The 23,261-nt window shown below is 33.7% G+C and overlaps 4 protein-coding genes, 1 non-coding gene and 1 pseudogene across 9 annotated transcripts; 2 read left to right on the top strand and 4 right to left on the bottom strand.

Annotated features, from left to right (window-relative positions):
- Window positions 1-775: 775 nt before the first annotated feature.
- Window positions 776-2,401, top strand: Y54G2A.52 (uncharacterized protein). The gene is made up of 4 exons (NM_001129345.4): window positions 776-1,027; window positions 1,069-1,165; window positions 1,851-1,912; window positions 2,157-2,401. The coding sequence occupies exons 1-4, from the start codon at window positions 986-988 to the stop codon at window positions 2,247-2,249; spliced, it is 294 nt and encodes a 97-aa protein (NP_001122817.1). The 5' UTR covers window positions 776-985; the 3' UTR covers window positions 2,250-2,401.
- Window positions 2,402-2,648: 247 nt separating this feature from the next.
- atln-1 (GB1/RHD3-type G domain-containing protein) lies at window positions 2,649-10,773 on the bottom strand (the record flags this gene model as incomplete). 4 transcript variants are annotated; one of them, NM_001028322.6, is made up of 10 exons in its annotated part: window positions 2,649-3,084; window positions 3,569-3,808; window positions 4,719-4,984; window positions 5,556-5,705; window positions 5,976-6,114; window positions 6,993-7,193; window positions 7,734-7,838; window positions 8,828-8,970; window positions 9,597-9,705; window positions 10,564-10,773. In NM_001028322.6, 10 exons carry the CDS (start codon window positions 10,759-10,761, stop codon window positions 3,028-3,030), a joined length of 1,608 nt encoding a protein of 535 aa, NP_001023493.1. The 4 variants fall into 4 exon arrangements, with proteins under 4 accessions (NP_001023493.1, NP_001023492.1, NP_001294252.1 ...); NM_001028321.5 differs by having other exon boundaries at window positions 2,657-3,032; window positions 10,564-10,770; NM_001307323.3 differs by lacking the exons at window positions 6,993-7,193; window positions 7,734-7,838; window positions 8,828-8,970; window positions 9,597-9,705; window positions 10,564-10,773 and having other exon boundaries at window positions 2,862-3,032; window positions 5,976-6,033.
- Window positions 10,774-15,999: 5,226 nt separating this feature from the next.
- On the bottom strand, window positions 16,000-16,020 carry 21ur-15059. The gene has a single exon (NR_052999.1).
- A 598-nt stretch (window positions 16,021-16,618) lies between these two features.
- Y54G2A.12 (WD_REPEATS_REGION domain-containing protein) lies at window positions 16,619-22,239 on the top strand. The gene is made up of 2 exons (NM_067851.6): window positions 16,619-17,196; window positions 21,937-22,239. Exons 1-2 carry the CDS (start codon window positions 16,638-16,640, stop codon window positions 22,200-22,202), a joined length of 825 nt encoding a protein of 274 aa, NP_500252.2. The 5' UTR covers window positions 16,619-16,637; the 3' UTR covers window positions 22,203-22,239.
- Window positions 18,796-20,351, bottom strand: Y54G2A.42 (annotated as a pseudogene). The gene is made up of 3 exons: window positions 19,359-20,351; window positions 19,016-19,315; window positions 18,796-18,969 (listed from the first exon to the last, which is right to left on the bottom strand). Coding segments are annotated over exons 1-3 (1,467 nt in total).
- Window positions 20,891-21,321, bottom strand: Y54G2A.72 (uncharacterized protein; the record flags this gene model as incomplete). The annotated part of the gene is made up of 3 exons (NM_001268312.2): window positions 21,226-21,321; window positions 21,102-21,172; window positions 20,891-20,980 (listed from the first exon to the last, which is right to left on the bottom strand). Exons 2-3 carry the CDS (start codon window positions 21,117-21,119, stop codon window positions 20,891-20,893), a joined length of 108 nt encoding a protein of 35 aa, NP_001255241.1. The 5' UTR covers window positions 21,120-21,172; window positions 21,226-21,321.
- Window positions 22,240-23,261: the final 1,022 nt, after the last annotated feature.

Here is a 23,261-nt window from a genome sequence, read left to right as displayed (position 1 = left end):
AACCATGACACAAAAAAGAATGGAAACTGATTGAAATATAATTTACAAACTTTTTCCGGCAAACGGCAGACTTGAAAAATTACAATTTCCTGACAAATCAGCGAATTGCCGGTTTTCAAATTTCCGGCAAATTCGGCAAATCGGCAATTTGCCGGAAAAACGGCAATTGCCGAAAATTTTAGGCCAATTGCATTGCACATTTATACTGGAAATTTCACAAGTTTTACCGGCAAACTTTTTCGTCTCTTATGAATGCCCTACATCTGTTTTGAAAAAAAAGGATTCTTTGAGAACATCTAAAGAAAACGGGAAACAAATTTCAAAAAGGCACAGTTTTAAGTGTTTCCGTCTTTTAAAAAACCCTCAAAAAAATTTCCGGCAAATTGATATCCGGCAGACGGCAAACCGGCAAATCGGCACATTGGCGAATTGATAATTTCCTACAAATCGGCAAACCGGAGATTACCGTTCGGCAAAATTTTTTTTCGGTAAAGTGCCCCTGATTTCCATACATTTGCCAGAGTTTCATATAAAATTTTCGGCATTGTTTCTTCTTGCAAACCACATAAGTTTCATTAAGAAGTCCGAAAATCAGTTCCAATAGGAAATTCCAAATTTCATATCATCGATTTTTAATTTCGAAACTGACCATTTTAACTCTCAATGAAATAATATAGTCGCTCAACTGTCATTTTTCTTATCAGAATAAAAAGAAACTTATGAGTTTTCATGTATTTTATGTGCAAAATTTGCGACTTCATTTTGGAAATGCAAAAAAATAACTCAAAATGTGAAACCGTGCTCACAATCAGTGATCTAAAAAATCTGAAATATCTTAGGAATAAACTAAATAGTTGATTATCTATGATGCGTCATGTGACATATTCAGTAAACATCAAACCATATTCTTATCAGTTATTTCTATTTTATTTACTTTCAATGTGCCCACTCTTTCCTCAGCGTACATTTTGAATAGTCATCTGTCATGCTCCATATTTTCATCAAATTTCAATATGTATTGTTTCGGGTAAGCATTGGACGTAATTAGGTGTTAATTTTTCGATTCAGATTATTTTATTTTTCATTTTGATCGGAGTATGCTCCAGTTTTGAATTATTTGCTTCAAGTGAAAAATGCAACGATACTAGTGGGAATCCGTTAAATTGTGGGTTTTTTTGTTGGAAAAATTTCGAGATGACGACTTTGAAGGTGGGCGCATTTATGAGAAATGGTCTCGCCACACGTCATCTATTGATTTTTTGGAACGCGTGGCGAGACCATTTCGTATGAATTCACCCTCCTTTAAAGCCGTAGAAGTGCAGAAAAATACACTGTATTCATCTCGAAATTTCAGATTCAGGCACATGATTTTTTCTTAAAGGAGGAATATTGTTTGTGGGGTTTTTTTGCCCTAAATGACAGAACATAATTTTGAAAATAAATAAAATAGGGCTGAATTATTTTTGAATTCCCGCGCAAATGAGTGTAAAATTATGGTTTACGGATTGGTTTTCTTAAATTTTTTGTTCTATAATTTGAAAACATTCTTCCGTAAAAAAACTTGGTAATCGGAGAGAAACTTGCTGAAACTTTAAAATTGGCCTGAAAATCGATAATCGTCACTATTTTGCGCGGGAATTCAAACATAATTCAGACCTTTTAATTTTTTTTCAAAATAAAAAAAAATCATTAAAAAAAAAAACCTAGAACATTCTTTCGGGCGAAACCCCAGACTGTACTCCCCCTTTAAACATAGCAAAGATTGGCCTAAGTTACAGTCACTTTATTTTGACCTGAAACTTTGAAGCTGTCTATCTCGGCTCCCAGTGTAGCTAACTTTTCATATTCAGGCCCCAGTAATTTCATATACTACTTCGAATGTTGTGCAAACGAATGCTGCCTACGAACTCAGGTAACATAAATGTTAACTATTTGATTTCCAATTTCCAATTTGCACGTGGTGCCAGAATGTCTCATTTCGGTTTGACCTACGTACATATATCTACAAAAAACGCGGGAGAAGAGACGCAGAGTTCTCAACTGATTTCGAATGGTTAAGAACGTGCTGACGTCACATACTTTTTGGGCAAAAAATTCCCGCATTTTTTTGTGGATCACAACGTAATGGGACAGCTTGGCACCACGTGAATTTGCAGGTAGTACCCGCCGTGATTATCGCGATTGGAGCAATTTTCATGACAGGTTTTTGTTTGGTATCCTGTGTGGCGTACTGTTGTTGTGGAGAATAACTTTTTTGATTTGTAATTTACTTAGACAATTTGGAGGAGACTCCGAATGTTTTAAGAGCTTTAAGTTTGGCATTTTCAGTTTTTCTTGCATAGAATAATCTTATTTCTTTTGTACAATCATATAATTGTTCTGTATAAATAATTTTGGTTTACACGTTCTTCAAATTTCAGCAGATTTGCACCACTATGAGCCAAGTTACAATCCTTTAAAACTTAAGAATAAACCGCGACGCGACCGCGTTGAGCAGCTAAAACTTGAAATTTTTCCAACTTCAATAGGCTAGTTTTCAAACGTTTCTAATTTTACTAACCTAAAATAGTCTCATTAAAAAACAACTAAAGGTCAACCGCAACGCAACCGCAACACACCCCACAAATTGTGAACGCTTGTAACATTGGTTTCAATTAAAGTTACTTGTATTTCATTTAAACTCTAAATACACACACACACATGAAGGAATAACGAAAAAAAAAAGAGTATGTTGGCTGAGGAGAAAAAGTACAATAGAAATGAGGAGTTTTGGGGTCGAAAAAATTAGGAAAAAAATGGGGAAAACGAGAAGAAATTGGTCATTTGAGGGGAGAAATTCAGTGGAAAAAGCAATAATTGATCTAATGCCGTTTTCTGAGTCCATCAGCGGCTCCGGGGGCCGCCGTCGCATTTGCAGTTCGATTTCCTGCTCCGAGAGCTTCTCCCATTTGAATCGCACCGCCAAGTGGTCCCAAGTGATTAGCATTTGGCGAGATGAAATTGGTCCAAACATATGTCACAGCGTCGTCAACCTTTAAAACGGGAGAGGGTTACTGTAGTTTTTTTGGGAGAAATTCGGAAAATCTGGAAAATTTCGACTTTTTTGAAATCTTGTTTTTCTGTTAACAATCGGAAGATTTGCACAAAAATTGAAGAATATTTGATTTTCCGAAAATGTGAATTTTTTTCAGAAAAAAATTTCAATTTTTTCTTGATTTTATAGAAAATTCGAAAAATTGGGATATATTAATTTCGAAAAAACAGAGTTTTATTGAAACTTTTAAAAAGTTCAAAAAATTCGATTTTCCGAAAAAAATAAATAAAATTTCAATTTTCAAGGTTTTAATTTGTTCAGCTAAAATTTAGTCTCCAAAAATATTTACGAAGAACAAAAATTTCTAATTTTATAAAAATTCGAAAAATTGGAAAAGATTGGAATATTCGGAATTTTCGATAAAAAACTTTTAAAAATTAGATTTCCCGAAATTTTTTTGTTTCAATTTTAAAGTTTTAATAAAAATTTCCAATCGGAAAATTACAACGTTTTTTTCCATTTTTTCAAACTTACATATCCACCAGCCTCACGAAGATGTCCAGAATAACGAGAATAAGCCCAGACGCCGAGAGCTCCAATCACAAGACAGAGTACTGAAGAGCAGAGGCCGGCAATGAAATCGAGTCCGATTAATTGGAAGAACTCTTGGAAAATGTAGTCGATTATCATCAAGGTGACCAAAACTGTCGGAGTACGCATTGATTTGAACAGATTCTTTCCGTTATTCACTTTCAGATAGTTTTCGTATGATTCCTGAAAGAAGAAGACAAATTATAATTTTTTGATTTTTTAAAAGAAAATTATATGTTTATATATTATAGAAAAAAAAACGATCGCACAAAAATAAACAACGACGCAACGACACTCCGCTATTTTTAAGCCCCGCCCACGATTTCATTTGCCCTGAAATGTGGCGGCCGCAGTGCAAATGAAATCGTGGGCGGGGCTTAAAAACAGCGGAGTGTCGTTGCGTCGTTGTTTATTTTTGTGCGATCGTTTTTTTTTCTATAATATGTGTTTCTAATTAAAATTTTAAAAAATTGATTAAAACAATCAATTAAATTTTTTAACATTTTTTTCTATTTTCGGGAGCACTTATTTTAGAAAATATGTTTTTGTTTTGTTTTTAATTTCTAAACGTTTTAATGAATTTCCAAAATTTCTGTTTTAAAAAATTTTAGGCATTTTTCGGCAAAAATTGAAATTAACGACGGACGATATGACAGGAGTACTGTGTGAATTTACGAATCGAACATGTACATTTACGGGGATTACTGTGTAGATTTACGGGACGAAAATGTGGATTTACGAAGTGAACATGTATATTTACGGAGAGTACTGTTTAGATTTGCGGGGTGAACATGTGGATTTACGGGAATTACTGTGTAGATTTACGGGACAAAAATGTGGATTTACGGAGGGTAAATGTAAATTTACGGGAGTACTGAGTGGATTTACGGGGAGTTCTATGTAAATTTACGGTTTGATAGGCTTTTCAATGAAATCTTTTTGAAGTTATATTTTTAAACTAATTTTATGAAAAAAAAAACAACTTTTTCAACTTAAAATAAAAAATGGTTTGAATTGGATTTCATGCAAAATTTTTTGAGCATTTTCAAGCACGTCATGCTTCAAACCTTTAGGCCCCGGACTACAAAATTACCTGCAAATCAGATTCCAACCGTTCCAAGAATTGCATCGAAAAGTCCACACCGCCCATCTTCCGAGCATTTCTAAACTCGCGAATCGCGATATTCTTCACTCGATCATGATGCTCCAAGAGCTCATTTGTAGACATATATGGGGTATCTCCACCACAAACTTCTTCCATTTCTCGTTGATAAACTGCACGAGCAGAGGCGACAGCGGCCAAGTTGTTCGCTTCGGCAGTGGCCATTAACATGGATTTTGGCTCCGGGAGGTCTTGGCCTAAAGGGAAATTAATTTTCAGTGTTTCAGCTTAGAAAATTGTAAATACACATTTTTCTGTTAAAATTTTCAGATTTCTGTGAATGCAAATATTTTTCCAAAAAACCCGCAAAAATCTAAATTTTCCCAGATTTTTAATAGAAAAATTCATCTGTAAAAAAAAAGTTCATTTAAAAATTATGACTGTGGATTTTACTTCAAAAAATCCAAAATATTCAGAAACTAAGAAAATTCCCAAAACGAAAAAAAAAACGCACTTTTTCAATTTTTACAAATCTCCCTCCAAAATATGAACTCTCCGACCAATCAGCGCAGTTGAACTCTGCTAAAGTGGGCGGAGCGAATCGATGATTGGTCGAAGTTCAAATTTTGGAAGAAATTGCAAAATCTCGATTTTTAAAGTATAATTTTTCAATTTTTAAGTTTTTTTTTGTGATTTTTCTGGATTTCTGGCTTTCTTGGAAGTTTTGAATTAATTCTCCTTTGAACATTTTTACAGATGCGCCACATGGCTTTAGTCTAATTTTCAATATTTTTCACATTAAAAAATCAGTTTTTCTGTCAATTTTACCTCTGAAAATGTGCATATAAGCCTTAAAGTACTCGAGAAGCTCCCGGCACGTCATCTTTTGACCGTTAATCTCCTTATGAACGAGAGCGTGTGAATCCAAAAGCCTTGGGATCATTACGCCGAGTTGTTGCTGGAATTCATTCTCGATATCTGGAAAAATGAGATCTTTGACTGAAAATCTTCGGATTTCACTATTGTTTTTCACTTTTCAATGAAAATTTCGAACATAAAATTGTAATTTTTTTTGCCTGCTTGGTCAGAAAATTTGAAAAAAAAACACGCAATTTTTGGTGCTTTTCAGCGCTTTTTTCACAAATCTTCTACTTCAGAATCTGACTGACTTTCATGATTTCCAAATGCAAAATCCTCGTTTTTTCGTGAATAACTTCCGTTTTTTTTCTGAATTTTTGCACAACTTACCAACGAGTTTTCCGTCGAAATTCGGATTTGTGGCAACTTTAAGGCCGGGATGAGGCATCAAGAAGCATCGAATATCCTCGAAACACGAACGAATGTGCTGACGAAGTTGTTGGAGCTCCGCGTGCTGCTTTTCGGACACCTGAAATTTTGAAAATGTGATGTTTTAGCCATAAAATGAGGGAAATTGCCGGATTCACTGCAACTTTTTCCTCACGAGGGACGAGGAAAAGTGGTTTCTAGGCCATGGCCGAGGGGCCGACAAGTTTCAGCGGCCATTTATCTTGCTTTGTTTTCCGCCTGTTTTCTTTCGTTTTTTACAGCTTTTTCCCGTTTTTTCTTATTAAAACTGATAAATAAATATTTTTTGCAGATGCCAAAACGATTTCCAAGTAAAAAAATATGTATTCAGTGGGCAAGCAGCGGTGAAAGTGGTCAATGTAAAATGATGGATTACGGGAATACAAAACCTAAACTTTTTCTGAAACATGATACATATGCTGCTTAAATGCTGAGACTACCTGATTTTCATATCAAGACCGCTGAAAAAGTTTTGAGGTTTCCAAAATTCAACTTTTTTGGTGAAAAGTCGAGATTTTCGCACAAAAAGTTGAATTTTGAAAACCTCAAAACTTTTTCAGCGGTCTCGTTATGAAAATCAGGTAGTCTCAGCATTTAAGCAGCATATGTATCATGTTTCAGAAAAAGTTTAGGTTTTGTTTTCCCGTAATCCATCATTTTACATTGCCCACTTTCACCGCTGCTTGCCCACTGAATACATGATTTTTTCTTGGAAATTGTTTTAGCATCTGCAAAAAGTATTTATTTATCAGTTTTAATAAGAAAAAACGGAAAAAATCGATGAAAAACAAAAGAAAACAGGCGGAAAACAAAGCAAGATAAATGGCCGCTGAAACTTGTCGGCCCCTCGGCCATGGCCTAGAAACCACTTTTCCTCGTCCCTCGTGAGGAAAAGGTTGCAGTGCCGGATTTTCAACTGATGTTCAGCGTAAAAATCACCTCAAGACGTCTATCAAGTACACGTTGCCCTCCTTGAAATCCGAATTCCGCTTCATACGGGAATGACCAATCACGAACGAGGAAAAGAAGCGATTGGAAGGGTTTTGAGGCTGAATCTTCTAATGCCAAACGTCCGTATTCGGTGAAAAGTTGAAGATGTTGTAGGTCGTCTTCTTGAATGTTTTGCGACAGATTGTAGATCTGGAAATTGAGAAAAATGCTGATTTTCTCTCGAAAATTCTCTTCTTTAGTATAATTATCTTTTTTAGACATATTTGAGCCATTCTCACGACACTTTTGCCTGTTTCAGCAATTTCCAGACATTTTTTTTGCAATTTTTCTAACAAAGTTGGCACTTCGACTTCGTTTTGAGTGATTTTTTCAAGGTTTTTTGCCTAATGTAGTCAATTCGAATGTTTTGCAACAGATAAATCAAATTTTAGTGAAACAAATTGAATTTTAACTACAAAATATAGATTTTAAAATTAAAAATTAACAATTCTCAGCATTTTCGTTGGTTTCCCGAAAAAAAGGGGGTTTTTTGTTTAGAAATTCTTGCATCTACCGGACAAACTTTCTGCATTTTAAGCGTTTTTTCTACTGAAAAATCAGCAAATTTCGTTAGGAAAACTGATTTTGTATTAATTCATAATTTTTTTGTGTAGTTTTTACGCGAATTTTATCAATATAAAACTGTAATTTAGAGTAAAATTTTTGTAGTTTTCTAGTTTTTTTTGATACCTGAACACTGGAAATCATAGTGGAAAGTGCGAAAATCGTAGCACAATCCTTGACAGTCGATTGTGAATCAAATGCTCCTTGTGTGTCCATAAGGAGAACGGCAATCTGTGGAAAAAGCGAATTTTAGAGAGATACTGCTGCAGCGAGAAAATCAATATTCTATGCAAATTTTGAATGAATAATAATATATTCGATCAAATTTCACACACAATTTCAAATTTAAACATGGAGTACCGAAATTTGAGACTTTGCTTTTTCAGACCCAAAATGGCCCAAAACTACCAAATTTCGTAATGAAACGTTCTGAAAATTTCCCAAAAAAAAAAGGTATGACCCCTCAAAGTTTTGGAAAAAACGGTCCATTTTTAGCTAAAATCTCAGATTTTGGTAACTTCTCGGTGTCGCGCAGCAGTTGGAATTTAATTTTTATTTGATTATCATCATTTAATGCATATTTTGGCACTTTATTAAATGTTATTTCGTTGGCTGAGATGGTTTTTCGGTCGATGCGGCGGGCACAAATATGATACAATTTTGCGTCCCCATCGACCAAAAAACCATCTCAATCAACGAAATAACACGTAATAAAATGCCAAAACATGCATTAAAGGATGATAATCAAATAAAAATTAATTTCCAATCGCTGTGACACCGAGAAGTTGCCAAAATCTGAGATTTTAGCTAAAATGGGCCATTTTTTCCGAAACTTTGAGCGACCATAACTTTTTTTTGAAAAATTTTCAGAACGTCTCATTACGAAATTTGGTAGTTTTGGACCATTTTGGGTCTAAAAAAGCAAAAAAATTTCTGTACCCCACCTTTAAAACATATTTTCAGAGTTTCCATGGTAGGCAGGCACCGTTTCAGGGCCTGACGCCTGCCTTTCGTCTCTTTTTTTTTCTTCAAACATTTTTACGTAAATTTTCAAAATTTCTAATCAATTTGATGAAGATCAAATTGATATGAAAAAACGGATGTTTAGCATACGGCAAGCGGCAGGCGGAGGTCGCCTTAAGGTCAGGCATGTAGGGGGGGGGGGGACTACATGGAAGTTCTAGATTTTTTAAACGTTTTTTATAGATAAAATTCGGCACCTCCTCTCCATTTTTATCCTTCATAATGAATGGTTCACTCCAAATAAGTATTCCATTAGTATCACGTTCACTTCCACCACGCCACGAGAATCCGGATAATGGAGAATTTGGCGACATCCATTGAGAATTGTCGAGTTCCACTTCTGCAAAAATGGATTTTTATCGATAATATTATTACGGGAACACCACACAACTCTGAGAATGCGTACTACGCACAGCATATTTGACGCGCAAAATATATCTCGACTACAGTAATTCTATAAATTACTACTGTAGTAGCGCTTGTACCGATTTACGGGGTTATTCAAGTAGTGGCGGAAAATTTTTTTAAAAAGTGTAGAAAAACTACATCACAACTGTATTAAAGGTGGTGTAGTTGAATTTTTTTTGAAATTTCTTTATTAGACTCAAAATTGTCTGAAAACACCGAATTTCATAATGAAACTTTTTGAAAACTTCTCAAAAAAAAACAGTTATGACGGCTCAAAAAAATGGTCTAAACTTAGCTAAAATCTGACATTTTACCGACTTGTCAATGTCGTAGCGGCTGGAAACTAACTTTTTTTGAAATCACCGTCAAATTTTGAGTTTACAAGTTGATCTTATTGCGTTTTAAACTTGATTAAGGTGTTTAAAAGTCGATGGACGGCGAGATGTTTAATTTTTTTAAACCAAAACTAGCCGTCCATCGACTCCAGTTAAAAATTCCAGTTAAAAATTAGTTGTTTTTTCAATTTTATTAAAAAAAAAACAATAAAATATATTATACCTCCCATAACCTTATCAGCTTTCGATCTCCATGTCAAATAACGAAGGAAAAAGTTTAAAAGGAAGGATTTTCCTTTACGATATGCACCGGCAACTCCGATTACGGCAACCTGGAAAAAAATAATTAAAATTTTGAGCAAAAAACCGCTGAAACTAGCTGAAAATTGCTCAAAAATGAGCATTTTTAATGCCAAAAAAAAACTGAAATTTTCAGAAATTTTTCTTAAATTAAAAATTTTTTTTCTCCCTATAAATTTTTGGCGATTTTCAGCAATTTCTATGCATTTTCAGTGAAAAATTGGCATTTTTTGGCACTTTTTCTGAAATTTTAATCAATTTCAGATTTTATTTCCCATCTCTGGATAATTCAAGCATATTTTGAATACTTTTTTAATAAAATTTCCGATATTTTTTTACGAATTATTAGTTTTTCCATAAATTTTTGGCGATTTTCAGCAACTTCTATGCATTTTCAGTGAAAAATTGGCATTTTTTCGAGATTTTTGGAAAAAATTGGCATTTTTTGGCACTTTTTCTGAAATTTTAATCAATTTCAGATTTTATTTTCTATTTCGGGATATTCAGGCATATTTAAAATACTTTTTTTATAAAATTTCCGATATTTTTTTACGAATTATTAGTTTTTCCATAAATTTTTGGCGATTTCTATGCATTTTCTGTGAAAAATTGGCATTTTTTGGCACTTTTTCTGAAATTTTAAGCAATTTTCTGATTTTATTTTCTATTTCGGGATATTCAGGCATATTTTAAATATGTTTCAAATGAAATTTCCGAGTTTTTTTTACGAATTATATGTTTTTTCCATAAATTTTCAGCAATTTCTATGCATTTTCAGCGAAAAATTGCCAGTTTTTCGAGATTTTCACGCTTTTTTTGGCATAATTTAGCCAATTATAGAGCCGAATTTTTTGTCTTTTTTTCCCCATTTTTGCCACCAGTTTTTCTACCTTTTTATCGGCGACTTTCGGGTCCAACAGGATTTTCTCGAGTAATTCGGTGTTCAATTCGAACGAATGATCCGTATCCTCAACAACTTCAACGACTCGAACTGCTTGTGGCTCTTTTGGCAAAAGCACGTCTTCCACGTGACCAGCGTGTTGCTGCTGTTGATGCTCATTGTGCTCGTTTTGAGGAGTTGTTTCCATTTTTTTTTGCTGAAAAAAGGGGTGAAATTTTGAGTATTTTTATTGAGAAAATTAGAGGAATTGAGACGATAAAAGTAATTTTTTTTCTTCGTTTTTTTTTGGAGTTTTTGATTGAAAATTTGCTCAAAAAGATAACTTTTAGTTAATTTTTAATATATTTATTAGGTCTCCAAATAAGTTCCGGGGGTCAAAAATCATAACTTTGTTCGCTGTGTATCGATTTTTATGAAACTTTGGGAATTTATGTTATCAACCATGATCTTTCATTTGACAATAGTCACAAAATTTTTTGACCACCCCAAGTGTCCTAACTCGGAGCCAATTTTTTTAGGCATTTTTCTGATCTCGCTTCTTTGTAGCTTTGAACTGAGGTTTGTGTGCGGATTTTGCTATGTTTAAAATACATTATTAGAAAACAACAAAAAATTGGAAAAAAATCCATCCAAAAAAATTTTTTTTGGTTGGTCGTCAAAAAATCTTTTTTTAAAATTTTGTCAAAAATTCTTCATTTTTCATACAAAAATGATGTTACCAAGTGTAAACTATTTTTAAACATAAAAATCATTTGAGTTTGAAATTTGAATCTCAAGAAATATTTAAAAAACTCAAAAATTATCCGAAAAAATTATATTTTCTATTATCATTTTAGTGTACCGAACTAAACTTATATGTTTTATATGTGTAAAAATAGTTTACACTTGGTTACATCATTTTTGTATGAAAAATCAAGAATTTTCGACAAAAATTTTTTTGGACGGATTTTTTTCCAAACTTTTTTTGTTTTCTTACATTGTGTACTAAACTAAGCAAAATCCGCACACAAACCTCAATTCAAAGCTGAAAAGAAGCGAGATCTGAAAAATGTCTGAAAAAAATGGCTCTGAGTTAGGGCACTTCGGACGGCCAAAAAATTTTGTGACTATTGTCAAATGAAAGAACATGGTTGATAACATAAATTCCCACAGTTTCATAAAAATCGATACACAGCGAACAAAGTTATGATTTTTGACCCGGAACTTATTTGGAGACCTAATATTTTTATTGAGAAAATTAGAGGAATTGAGACGATAAAAGTATTTTTTTCTTTTTTTTTTTTTGAAGTTTTTGTAAAAAAAAACATTGAATTTTTGCACAAAAAAACCACAAAAATTGGACAAAATATCAAAAATAAGAAGGTAGAAATGGAAATTTGCGATTTTAAATCAAAAAAATACATTTTTTAGCCAATTTTTCTCGAATTTCCACTCAAAAATAACAAATTTTGCTTTTAAAACTGTTGTTATATGTATTTTTCAAATTGTTTCGCCGTTTTTGAGCATTGATTTGAAAAAAATCGGTTTTCCGTTGAATTTTTAGAGTAAAATGGCAAAATTTGATTTAAAAAAAAAACTATTTTTCTCTATTTTTACGTGGAAATTCGAGAAAAATCGGCTGAAAAATGGATTTTTTGTAAAAAAATCGCAAAAAATTTTAAATTTGCTCAGAAAACTGTTTTTCCGTGAATTTTTGCACAAATAAACCACAAAAATTGGACAAAATATCAAAAATAAGAAGGCAGAAATGGAAATTTGCGATTTTAAATCAAAAAAATACATTTTTTTGCCAATTTTTCTCGAATTTCCACTCAAAAATATCAAATTTGTATTTTTCAAATTGTTTCGCCGTTTTTGAGCATTAATTCGAAAAAAATCGGTTTTTCGATGAATTTTTAGAGTAAAAATGGCAAAATTTGATTTTAAAAAAACTATTTTTCTCTATTTTTACGTGGAAATTCGAGAAAAATCGGCTGAAAAATGGATTTTTAAAGTAAAAATCGCAAATTTTTCCATTTTTAGCTCCGTTTTTTCGATATTTTGTTAAAAAATCACAAATTTCCATCCAAATTTTGTGATTTTTTGTATGCCAATTCAGTTTTTTTTTTGCATAAAAACTGTAATTTTCAACCAGAACCCAATTTTTTTTTTCTCGGTTTTTATTAATTTTAGGTAGAAAATACGTTTCTAACAGTTTTTCAGTGGAAAATCTAGAAAAATTGGAGAAAATTTTTTTAAAAAAATATTTTTTTCTCAATAAATCGAATTAAAGAAGTAATTTTTTTCCTAAATTCCATTTTTAGGCCATTTTTTCGATAAATTTGAAGTTTTTTTTCAGACTTTATGGGAAATTTGATGAAAAAAGTGCTTTTTCAAGGTTTTTTTTCGAAATTTTAACAATTTTCGAGAAATTTGAGGCGAAAAAAGTGATTTTTCATTAAATTTCTCCGATTTTTTAGAGAAAAAACTCAGAAAAACGTGATTTTTTAATGTTTTTCATTATATTTTTTAAATAAAAACTCAATTTTCTCCTTAAAATTACGATTTTGCTCGAATCCGGTAAAAACGGGCGGAAACTAGTGTGCTGCAGCAGTGAAAAAGTGTAACATTTTGGCGCATTTTTTTATGAGTCAGAACACTTGTGAAAATGGGAACAGAATGTGAAAAAAATTGCATTTGTTTTCTGGCGGGAAGTTTGAATTTTTCAAATTTTTAGTGAAAAATTCTACTTTTTACAAAAATAATTGGGGGAAAAACTACACAAAAACACGGTATTTTTATTGATTTTTGTAAATTTAAAAGTTTCCGCCCGTTTTTACCGGAAAATTCGAGCAAAATCGTAATTTTAAGGAGAAAATTGAGTTTTTATTTAAAAATATAATGAAAAACATTAAAAAATCACGTTTTTCTGAGCTTTTTCTCTGGAAAATCGGAGAAATTTAATTAAAAATCACTTTTTTCGCCTCAAATTTCTCGAAAATTGTTAAAATTTCGAAAAAACCTTGAAAAAGCACTTTTTTTAATCAAATTTCCCATAAAGTCTGAAAAAAAACTTCAGAAAAACCACTTTTCGCCTCAAATTTATCGAAAAAATGGCCTAAAAATGGAATTTAGGAAAAAATTACTTCCTTAATTCGATTTATTGAGAAAAAAATATTTTTTTTTAAAAATTTTCTCCAATTTTTCTAGATTTTCCACTGAAAAACTGTTAGAAACGTATTTTTCTACCTAAAATTAATAAAAACCGAGAAAAAAAAATGGTTTCTGGTTGAAAATTACAGTTTTTATGCAAAAAAAAACTGAATTGGCATACAAAAAATCACAAAATTTGGATGGAAATTTGTGATTTTTGGACAAAATATCGAAAAAACGGAGCTAAAAAATGGAAATTTGCGATTTTTCCTCAAAAAAAAACCATTTTTCAGCCGATTTTTCTCGAATTTCCACTAAAAAACATATCAAAAATCGGTATTTTTCTACCTAAAATTGATAAAAACCGGGAGAAAACTAATAATAAAAAGAGGTCAGTCACCAGAGTCTGTCTGTGTCGAACAGAAACAAGAGCGGTACTCGAGAGAGAGAGAGAGAGAGTATGGAAAAACAAGAGAGTAGCAGAGAAATCGGATGAAGAGTGAGAGAGTGAGAGACGCAGAGATATTAAGAGTGTATATGTCAATAGGGGGGAGATACGGGACACTTTTTTAATCAAATTGAACACTTCATTTAGGCGGGGAATTGGAAAAATTCACTGCAGCTTTTTCCTCACGAGGGACGAGGAAAAGTGGTTTCTAGGCCATGGCCGAGGGGCCGACAAGTTTCAGCGGCCATTTATCTTGCTTTGTTTTCCGCCTGTTTTCTTTCGTTTTTCACAGCTTTTTCCCGTTTTTTTCTTAATAAAACTGATAAATAAATACTTTTTGCAGATGCTAAAACAATTTCCAAGTGAAAAAATTTATGTATTCAGTGGGCAAGCAGCGGTGAAAGTGAGCATTGTAATATGATGGATTACGGGAATACAAAACCTAAACTTTTTCTTAAACATGATACATATGCTGCTTAGATGCTGAAACTACCTGATTTTCATAACGAGACCGCTGAAAAAGTTTTGAGGTTTCCAAAATTCAACTTTTTCGGTGAAAAAGTCGAGATTTTCGCACAAAAAGTTCAATTTTGGAAACCTCAAAACTTTTTCAGCGGTCTCGTTATGAAAATCAGGTAGTTTCAGCAGAAAAAGTTTAGGTTTTGTATTCCCGTAATCCATCATATTGCATTGACCACTTTCACCGCTGCTTGCCCACTGAATACACTTTTTTTACTTGGAAATTGTTTTAGCATCTGCAAAAAATATTTATTTATCAGTTTTAATAAGAAAAAACGGGAAAAAGCTGTGAAAAACGAAAGAAAACAGGCGGAAAACAAAGCAAGATGAATGGCCGCTGAAACTTGTCGGCCCCTCGGTCATGGCCTAGAAACCACTTTTCCTCGTCCCTCGTGAGGAAAAAGTTGCAGTGAAATTAGATATTTTAAAGGTGTGAATTTGCAAATTTTGAGTGAAAAATTTGCAAATTTACAGCTTTTTGAGACAATTTTTGGTTTGAAATTTATCATTCTTACGTGAAATTCAGAAAATTTGAAAGATTTCTGAAGTTTTCAGTGAAAAAAACTGGAAATTTTCAGCTTTTTGGGAAAAATTCCAGTTTTGAAACTGAAAACTGATTTTTTTAACTGAAAATTTCAGATTTTTTGGGTTGATTTACCTCAAAATTTGAGAAAATGTTTTTTTCCACAAAACGTTGGAAATTTTTAAAAATTGATATTTTTACCCAAATTTTGTTGTTTAAAAAATCAATTTTTCGATTTTTGATGAGAAAATCGATTTTTCAGTTAAAATTGAAGAAATGCGGGATCTTTTCAGTCAAAAACTACAGGGGAGATCGTATGTTTCCAGAAAAAAGCGCATTTGTTCCGTTATTTATTTCTAACAGTGAAAATCGTCTATTTTTATAACAAAAAACCCTGAAAACTTCACATTTTTCTATAAAAACACACCAAAAAACACGTGAAAAAACACATAAAACACCGAAAACCAGTGGCGTAACACTATTTTTGTTGACAAAAATGGCACCCCCGCCCTGTTTTTTGCCTCATTTCCTCCATTCTTCAAAAATTGCGAAATTTTTGAGACTAACTCAACGTGTACTTGAGAACGTACTAATTTCTGTGCAGGTTTTTCCAGAAAAACAGAGTGAAAATGCATTTTGGGAGGAATTTTTGAGGAAAATGGCGGAAAAGTGATTGATTGCGGGAAAATTGACAGGTTTCTGGTGATAAAAAATTTGAATAAAATGAAAAACGAATAAATTTGAGAAAAAATGCACTTTTACGCGCCGAATTTGCATAAAAATCGGGGCGCGAAATTGGAAAAGTCGATGAGAAATTAAATGGAATGTACAGTAAGCTTTAAAGGCGCATATGAGGAATTTGTGCAGCGGGTCTCGACTGGAAAATTGTTTTGAGCGCTTTAAGATTAAATTTACAGGTTTCTGGTGATAAAAACTTTAAAGGTGGTGTAGTCAAATTTGAGACTATGCTTAAAAACATTCTCTATGCTCTTACAAGTCGATGTGTGGAAGTTATGAGCCTTCAAAGTGCCAAAAAAAATCTCTTCGTTCATCTAATTTGAATTTCGCGCGCAAATGAGCGCCCCCTCGTGTGTAATCCTCTCGGACAACCAAATAATTAATTTCTTGCTTTTCGGCATTTTTAGGCGATTTTTCGTATTTTTGAGTGATTTTTCATAGTTTTTTCTGTGTTTTAATGGAGATAACAAAGAGTGAAAGTCTATGAATTCAATTTGAACCGATTGTTTGCTTAATTACACCAAAAAATAGGCAAAACTGCACAAATGGGGCTGGTATTTGTCCATTTTTTGTTGTAGTTTTTCTCTGTATTTGAAATGAGAAATGTCTCCGTTTTCTCGAGAATAGACGTGAAATTTAAATTTAATAATTTAAATTATTTTTTTTAATTGTTTTTTTTTTCAGCAACTCAAACAAATCAAAAATGGATGCGCTACAAGCGTATAGCGACAGTGAACACTCAGATAATGACGTCAGTATGGATCAGATCGCAAAAGGGAAATCATCGGCATTGCTGGAAAGAGCCATCGTCACTGCTCCGGACGTTGAGTCAAAAAGTGCAATTCGACAAGTAGCGATTGTCGATCCAAAGACTAAAGAGATTAAATCAAATCCAAAATTTGATCAGCTCTTCAAGCCAGAATCTGGGCCAGTGAATCATTTTAAATCAGAGCAATTCGGAACAACTCGCTTCGTGGGAGACGTCAAAAAAGCAGAAGCCGAGAAAGGAGTTTCACTTTTTGAATCAAAAAAGACTGGTGGAGAGCAGAGAAAACGCGTTGGAAATGATGATTCGGCAGATATTGATGGATATAGTGGTCCATGGAGTCGATATGTTGATGAAAAGACTGTCGCAAAACCAACACCAGAACTTCAGAAACAAATGGATGAAATTGTGAAGAAGGGTCAAGAAAAGAGTAGAAGATTGAAGAAAGAGAAGGAGGATAGTGAGCATATGGCTGAAGAGAGCTCCACGCTTCATTGTACGAGTTTATTCTTGATTATTTGGCTCAAAGGAGCCCAAAAAGCCAAGAAGACCGCTTTAGAATTCAGGAAAAATGCAAAATTAAGCTGCAATTTGTCGAACTATGCGATTTCGGCAGATTTTAATCAAATTTGTGTACTGAAAATTTACCTAAAACGACACAAAACAACAAAAATTCTTTTAATTTTAGTGAATTTCGACTTTTTTTCTTTCAAACTTTTTCTTATTTTAGCAATTTTGTGCTCTTATTTTAAAATTTTAAAATCATGTTTGAAAAGATTTAAGATAGTTTTAGCTCTTTTTTCTAAAAATTAAGAATATTTTTTAAAATTTTCAGTTAAATTGAGCCACTTTTTGAACATTTAAACTATTCTGTCAGTTTTTGAACAATTTTGAATCATTTTTTAAAATTTCAGCTATATTCAACTACTTTACGAAATATTAAACACATTTTCAAAGATTTTAGGGAAATATCGCTCACTTCTTCCCAAAACTATAAGCCATTTTTTAAATTTTGTGCATCTTTTCGAATTTTTTAAAACTTTAAAACTAATTTCAGCTCATTTTTTCTAAATTATCTTGAATATCTAACGCAATATTACACTTGAAATGTTGAATCTCCCAATAACACTGCAACTTTTTCCTCACGAGGGACGAGGAAAAGTGGTTTAGAAACCATGGCCATGGCCGAGGGGCCGACAAGTTTCAGCGGCTATTTATCTTGCTTTGTTTTCCGCGCGTTTTCTTTCGTTTTTCACCGATTTTTCCTTTTTTTCTTATTAAAACTGATAAATAATTTTTTTTTTCAGATGCCAAGACGATTTCCAAGTCAAAAAATGTGTATTCTGCGGGCAAGTAGCGGTGAAAGTGGGAATTGTAAAATGATGGATTACGGGAATACACAATCTAAACTTTTTCTGAAACATGATCTATATGCTGCTTAGATGCTGAAATTACCTGATTTTCATAACGAGACCGCTGAAAAAGTTTTGAGTTTTTCAAAATTCTACTTTTTTGGTGAAAAAGTCGAGATTTTCGCACAAAAAGTTGAATTTTGAAAACCTCAAAACTTTTTCAGCGGTCTCGTTATGAAAATCAAGTATTACCTGTACAGAGAGTGTAGATAGTTAGAGAGTGGCAGACATCCGGGACCCAAAGGGGAGGGGCGCGGGGAAGAGACGAAACGATTTACGAGGTGTCGGTTTACGGAGCATTTCTCTTGATTTTTTTTCTTTAGCGCAGACCGATTTTCTTCTAATTTCTGTTGTTTTTATCCATTTTTCTTCCTCTTTTTTTTGTTTTCTTGTAAAAAATAATTTTTTGAATAAAGATAATATGTTTTTAATGTGTTTTCTGTTTATTTTTTATGGAAAATTGAAAGGATACACCCTCACTAGCTTTTCTGCATTTTTAATCCCCTTTTTCAGCAGTTTCAGGTAATTCGCCGGTTTTTTCATTTTATAAAGGTATGTTTAATTCTTATTTTATTTTAAAAAATCTAAATAAATTCTATTTTCAGGATCAGGAAACAAAGTTAGAAGAATAACAGCGTTCGATGTGTCGATTGCAGAGGTGAGATGAACTGAAAAGAAAAATATCAAAAACTGATGTCATCATCCCCCGAATCCATCTCATCCTCGCGTAGATTTTGCTCAAAATCGGCATCCATAATAGTCTTAAGGTCAATCTCAGCATCCATAACGTGATCCATTATATTTGCCACAGCTTCCTCGTCGATGCTTTTAAGAAATTGAATCGCTTGAGTACGGACCTTAATATCAGAAAATTTGAAAGCAATTTGGTAAAAATGATCTTACTGTTTCCAGTTTGCTGTCAAATTTTCCATGCTTGCGCAGGAAGCTTTTCAGCTGGTTCCAAATGAGCTCGATGGGATTGAGACAACAATGGTACGGTGGAAGTCTGACGATTTGCACTCCCAACCTTGCAGCCATTTCATCGACCTCGTATTTCATCAAAGCCTTTCTACCCCCATGCATTCTCATGTAACTGTCGGCCTCATCCCATAGCTCATCTTTTTTAAGAGAAGGATCCACTGCAACTCCCTGATCTTTGAGAAAATTGGTGATGTCTTCCTTCTTGGAGCTTTTCGTGGGGAGCTAAATAAAATCTCCCTTTCTCTTTTTTTTCAAAATTATTTGCCTTCAGCGTCGTTTGGTTGTGAATGGCACAGTTATCGATTACCATCACCGGTTGCCGACCTGGAGGAGCTGCTGCAACAATTTCTGGAAGCACCTTTTCCATATACTTATAGTACATTTCAGAATCCATCGATTTGTGATAATCAACTAGCTGTTCCGAAGCGGGACGCTTCGAAGTTACCACGTCGATGGAGGCCTCTAGAATTCCCGATGGAGTCAAAACCGCTAGGACAATTGCCCTAACACCTTTATCACTACCGGCGGCAAAGCCTGGAATCGGATTTCTCATACTTCCAATACGAGCAAGTTCATAGGCCGTATGGTTTTTTAAGTCCCAACCATGCTTGCGGACCATCCCGTGATAAATCCAAGTCTCATCAAAGAACGTGATATAGGCACCAGCTTCTCTCAATTCTGAAATTTGCCTCAGATACCGTCCTCTCCAAGCTACAATATCCACTCTATCTGATACCATTGGGTTGTAGGTTTTGACTTTGTAAACTAGATCCATTGCTCGGAGCAAATCGTGGAGTGATGAACGTCCATATTGGAAGTTGAACCTCTCCTTCAGATCAACCAGTAGAGTTGATAAAGTAAAATTTGTGTCAGTTCTGAAGCATTCCTGCACATGATCAAAAATCTCCTTGCGTTGCTCATCTGTTACCATATTCAGAATTCGCTGTTTCTTGGAAATCTTTTCTTTTTCAGGTTTCTCTTCTCCAATCCTTTTTCTCTTGCGATACACTGTTATAGAACTAATTCCCAATAGCGACGCTACGAGATCGTTGGTGTTATCGAAGATAGTTCCTTTTGCAAGCTCTCCCAGCACTGATTTTATATTAACAACTTGATCATAAAGATAATTAACCATGGAAACGTCTAAATCATCCTTTGAATATTTTCCTTTAACATCACATTGATCCCTTGTCAGCAGCTCCAAGGTTCTGATTGCCCGCCCTAGATTCAGATCTCTTTCATCTTGTTCTCGAGCCATCTTGTCATAGATATTCTAATTTCAAGAAAAAATTATATTATTGTTTCACGCCTATGTACCTCTAAACTTTCAGGTTTCACAAGAGTCGACTGATTTTTCCCGATGAAAGATGTCCCCACACAGGCATCCTTGAAGAATTTTTCACTTGGAGATGTTGGAATGCCTGGTAAATTGATGAATCCTTCGAAGCAATCATCAAGCTCTTCTGTATTTTATGGTTTTAATAAATCTTTTTTGCAAACGTACGTTTTTGGGGAGACGACAGAAGAGCTCTTTCGATAACATGTGGTTTCCCATCTACACGGATTTTTGCATATTTCGGTTCGCTAGACATTTACAAACCAAGGACAAAGCGAAGAGTACGACGAAGACTTCACAAAGTGTGAAAAATTGATAGACTGACTGAGAACTCCTACGTAGACGTGACAGCTACATGTGTTTCTAATTTTCAGGCGCTCACTCTTGGCCATTAAAAGTCCTATGAAATAAGCATAAGAAAGTCACATATTCAATAAAAATTTATTTATTTTTGAATAATCTTAAAGGAAACTGCTTGAAATTTCCTTTTGCGGCCAATGGAGTTGTCTCGGAGCTGTTATCCTCAAGTTGCAACCGTAGCTGAGCTTCACCTGTAAATAAATTCCCAGTTTAAAACTTTTCCGGACAAAGTTTACTTTTCCCATCAATTTTTGCATTGAAAAAAAAAAAGTCTTGAAAACTATGATTTATAGGCACTTTAAAAATTCCAACCTGTTTTAAAAAAATCATTTCCAGAATTCCTGACGCAGCCAGATGAATAATCGTTCCAAGAGCGAGGATAACTGAAAATAGAATTTATTTAGATTTTTAAAAATAAAATAAGAATTAAACATACCTTTATAAAATGAAAAAACCGGCGAATTACCTGAAATTGCTGAAAAAGGGGATTAAAAATGCAGAAAAGCTAGTGAGGGTGTATCCTTTCAATTTTCCATAAAAAATAAACAGAAAACACATTAAAAACATATTATCTTTATTCAAAAAATTATTTTTTACAAGAAAACAAAAAAAAGAGGAAGAAAAATGGATAAAAACAACAGAAATTAGAAGAAAATCGGTCTGCGCTAAAGAAAAAAAATCAAGAGAAATGCTCCGTAAACCGACACCTCGTAAATCGTTTCGTCTCTTCCCCGCGCCCCTCCCCTTTGGGTCCCGGATGTCTGCCACTCTCTAACTATCTACACTCTCTGTACAGGTAATAGTTTCAGCATCTAAGCAGCATATGTATCATGTTTCAGAAAAAGTTTAGGTTGTGTATTCCCGTAATCCATCATTTTACATTGCCCACTTTCACCGCTGCTTGCCCACTGAATACATAATTTTTTTACTTGGAAAGTGTTTTAGCATCTGCACAAAATATTTATTTATCAGTTTTATTAAGAAAAAAACAAAAAAAATCGGTGAAAAACGAAAGAAAACAGGCGGAAAACAAAGCAAGATAAATGGCCGCTGAAACTTGTCGGCCCCTCGGCCGTGGCCTAGAAACCACTTTTCCTCGTCCCTCGTGAGGAAAAAGTTGCAGTGTAATAAAACAATGATTTTTCAGTGAAAGAAACCGTAGATTACTCAATGGACACAAAGATTAAACTATGGGAAGTGTATGATCGTCAACGAGTTGTCAGAACATACTCTGGACATAAGCTTCCTGTTCGTGAAGTGGCATTCAATAATGAGGGTACAGAATTCTTATCAGCATCCTTTGATCGATACGTGAACACTGGACAAATTAACGGCTCATTAGAATGTGGAATTGATTTGCATTTTTTTGTAAAAAAATTATTATTTTCCCACTATTTTCCCCTATTTTTTTGACGTAAAAAAATGAACTGAAATTTATAAATTTTGTCTAAAATTTTTTCTGAAATTTCGTTACGCTATCTTTAGACACGAAGTGTTTTTTCTACAATTTGTATTTAAAATTGTATGTATAGCTTTTGAACAGACGTTACAATTTTGAGTTTTAGAAATTTAGAAAATCGTTTTTTTCTCTAAATTCGGAAGGTAGTCAAAGATCCGAAAGGTAGTCAATGAGTGTTTGCCAAAAAAACGGTTTTAGGAGAAATGAAAAAATGAAATGGGCTTTCTGGCTTTTTTTTTCTTTTTCTTTTCTTTTCAGAAACGCGCAAAGCACGAGAAACGCGCCAGCAAATTAGTCATTGGCGCATTGGCGGACGAGAAGAGCGTGAGTAAGCCTTAAGGCGCATGTCAGAAATTTGTATCTCGGGTCTCGACTGGAAAACGTTTTAAGGATTTTCAATCGATTTTGCTGGTTTTAAAAACGTTTTTAAATAGTAGAAATTCAAGAAAAATCGGATGAAAATTCAAGATTATAATATATTTTCTTCGTTTATTCAGTTTTTTTCCTGAAACATTTCGTTGAAAATTGCAGGTTTTTAAAGCTTTCTCCTTGGAGCGTGCTTGCAACTGGTTGAATTAAAAAATTTTAGAAAATGTGCTTTCTGACATAGAAAAAAAAATCAAATTTCGAACAGAAAAAGGAATTTGTCTGAAATTTCGGACGTTTTCAGTGAAAAATTGAGTAATTTTTAGCTCAAAAGGACAATTTCTTTTTAGACATCTCATTTGATTTCGCATGGTTAAGAGCGTGCTGACGTCACAATTTTTCTGGAAAAAATTCCCGCATTTTTTGTAGATCAAACCGTAATGAGACAGCCTGACACCACGTGATTTTAAGTTTTCTCCATGGAACTCTCTGAATTCAAATTTTTGATAGTTTTCCAGAATTTTAAGTTCAAAATATCAATCTCCGATTTCCGATCGCTTTCTTCCTCCCACCCAAGCAGCAGCCGGTGCCATTGTCTGTCACTTGAAACAATTCGCGGCGGCGGCGGCTCTGCGCCTCCAACGGAT

The sequence above is a fragment of the Caenorhabditis elegans genome, chromosome IV (assembly GCF_000002985.6).
Source record: "Caenorhabditis elegans chromosome IV".
In the NCBI taxonomy this organism is placed as follows: Eukaryota; Metazoa; Nematoda; class Chromadorea; order Rhabditida; family Rhabditidae; genus Caenorhabditis; species Caenorhabditis elegans.
The sequence above is the reverse complement of the archived record's forward strand: the minus strand, read 5'-3'. Positions and strand labels throughout refer to the sequence as shown.

What these genes read in the sequence shown, in the direction of transcription:
- Y54G2A.52 (NM_001129345.4), top strand. Translation starts at nt 986, where the DNA reads ATGCTCCATATTTTCATCAAATTTCAATATGTATTGTTTCGG. An exon ending in TAGTGGGAATCCGTTAAATT is followed by an intron (nt 1,166 to 1,850) that starts GTGGGTTTTTTT and finishes TTTCATATTCAG; the next exon opens with GCCCCAGTAATTTCATATAC. An exon ending in AATGCTGCCTACGAACTCAG is followed by an intron (nt 1,913 to 2,156) that starts GTAACATAAATG and finishes GTGAATTTGCAG; the next exon opens with GTAGTACCCGCCGTGATTAT.
- Y54G2A.12 (NM_067851.6), top strand. Translation starts at nt 16,638, where the DNA reads ATGGATGCGCTACAAGCGTATAGCGACAGTGAACACTCAGATAATGAC. An exon ending in AGAGAGCTCCACGCTTCATT is followed by an intron (nt 17,197 to 21,936) that starts GTACGAGTTTAT and finishes ATGATTTTTCAG; the next exon opens with TGAAAGAAACCGTAGATTAC.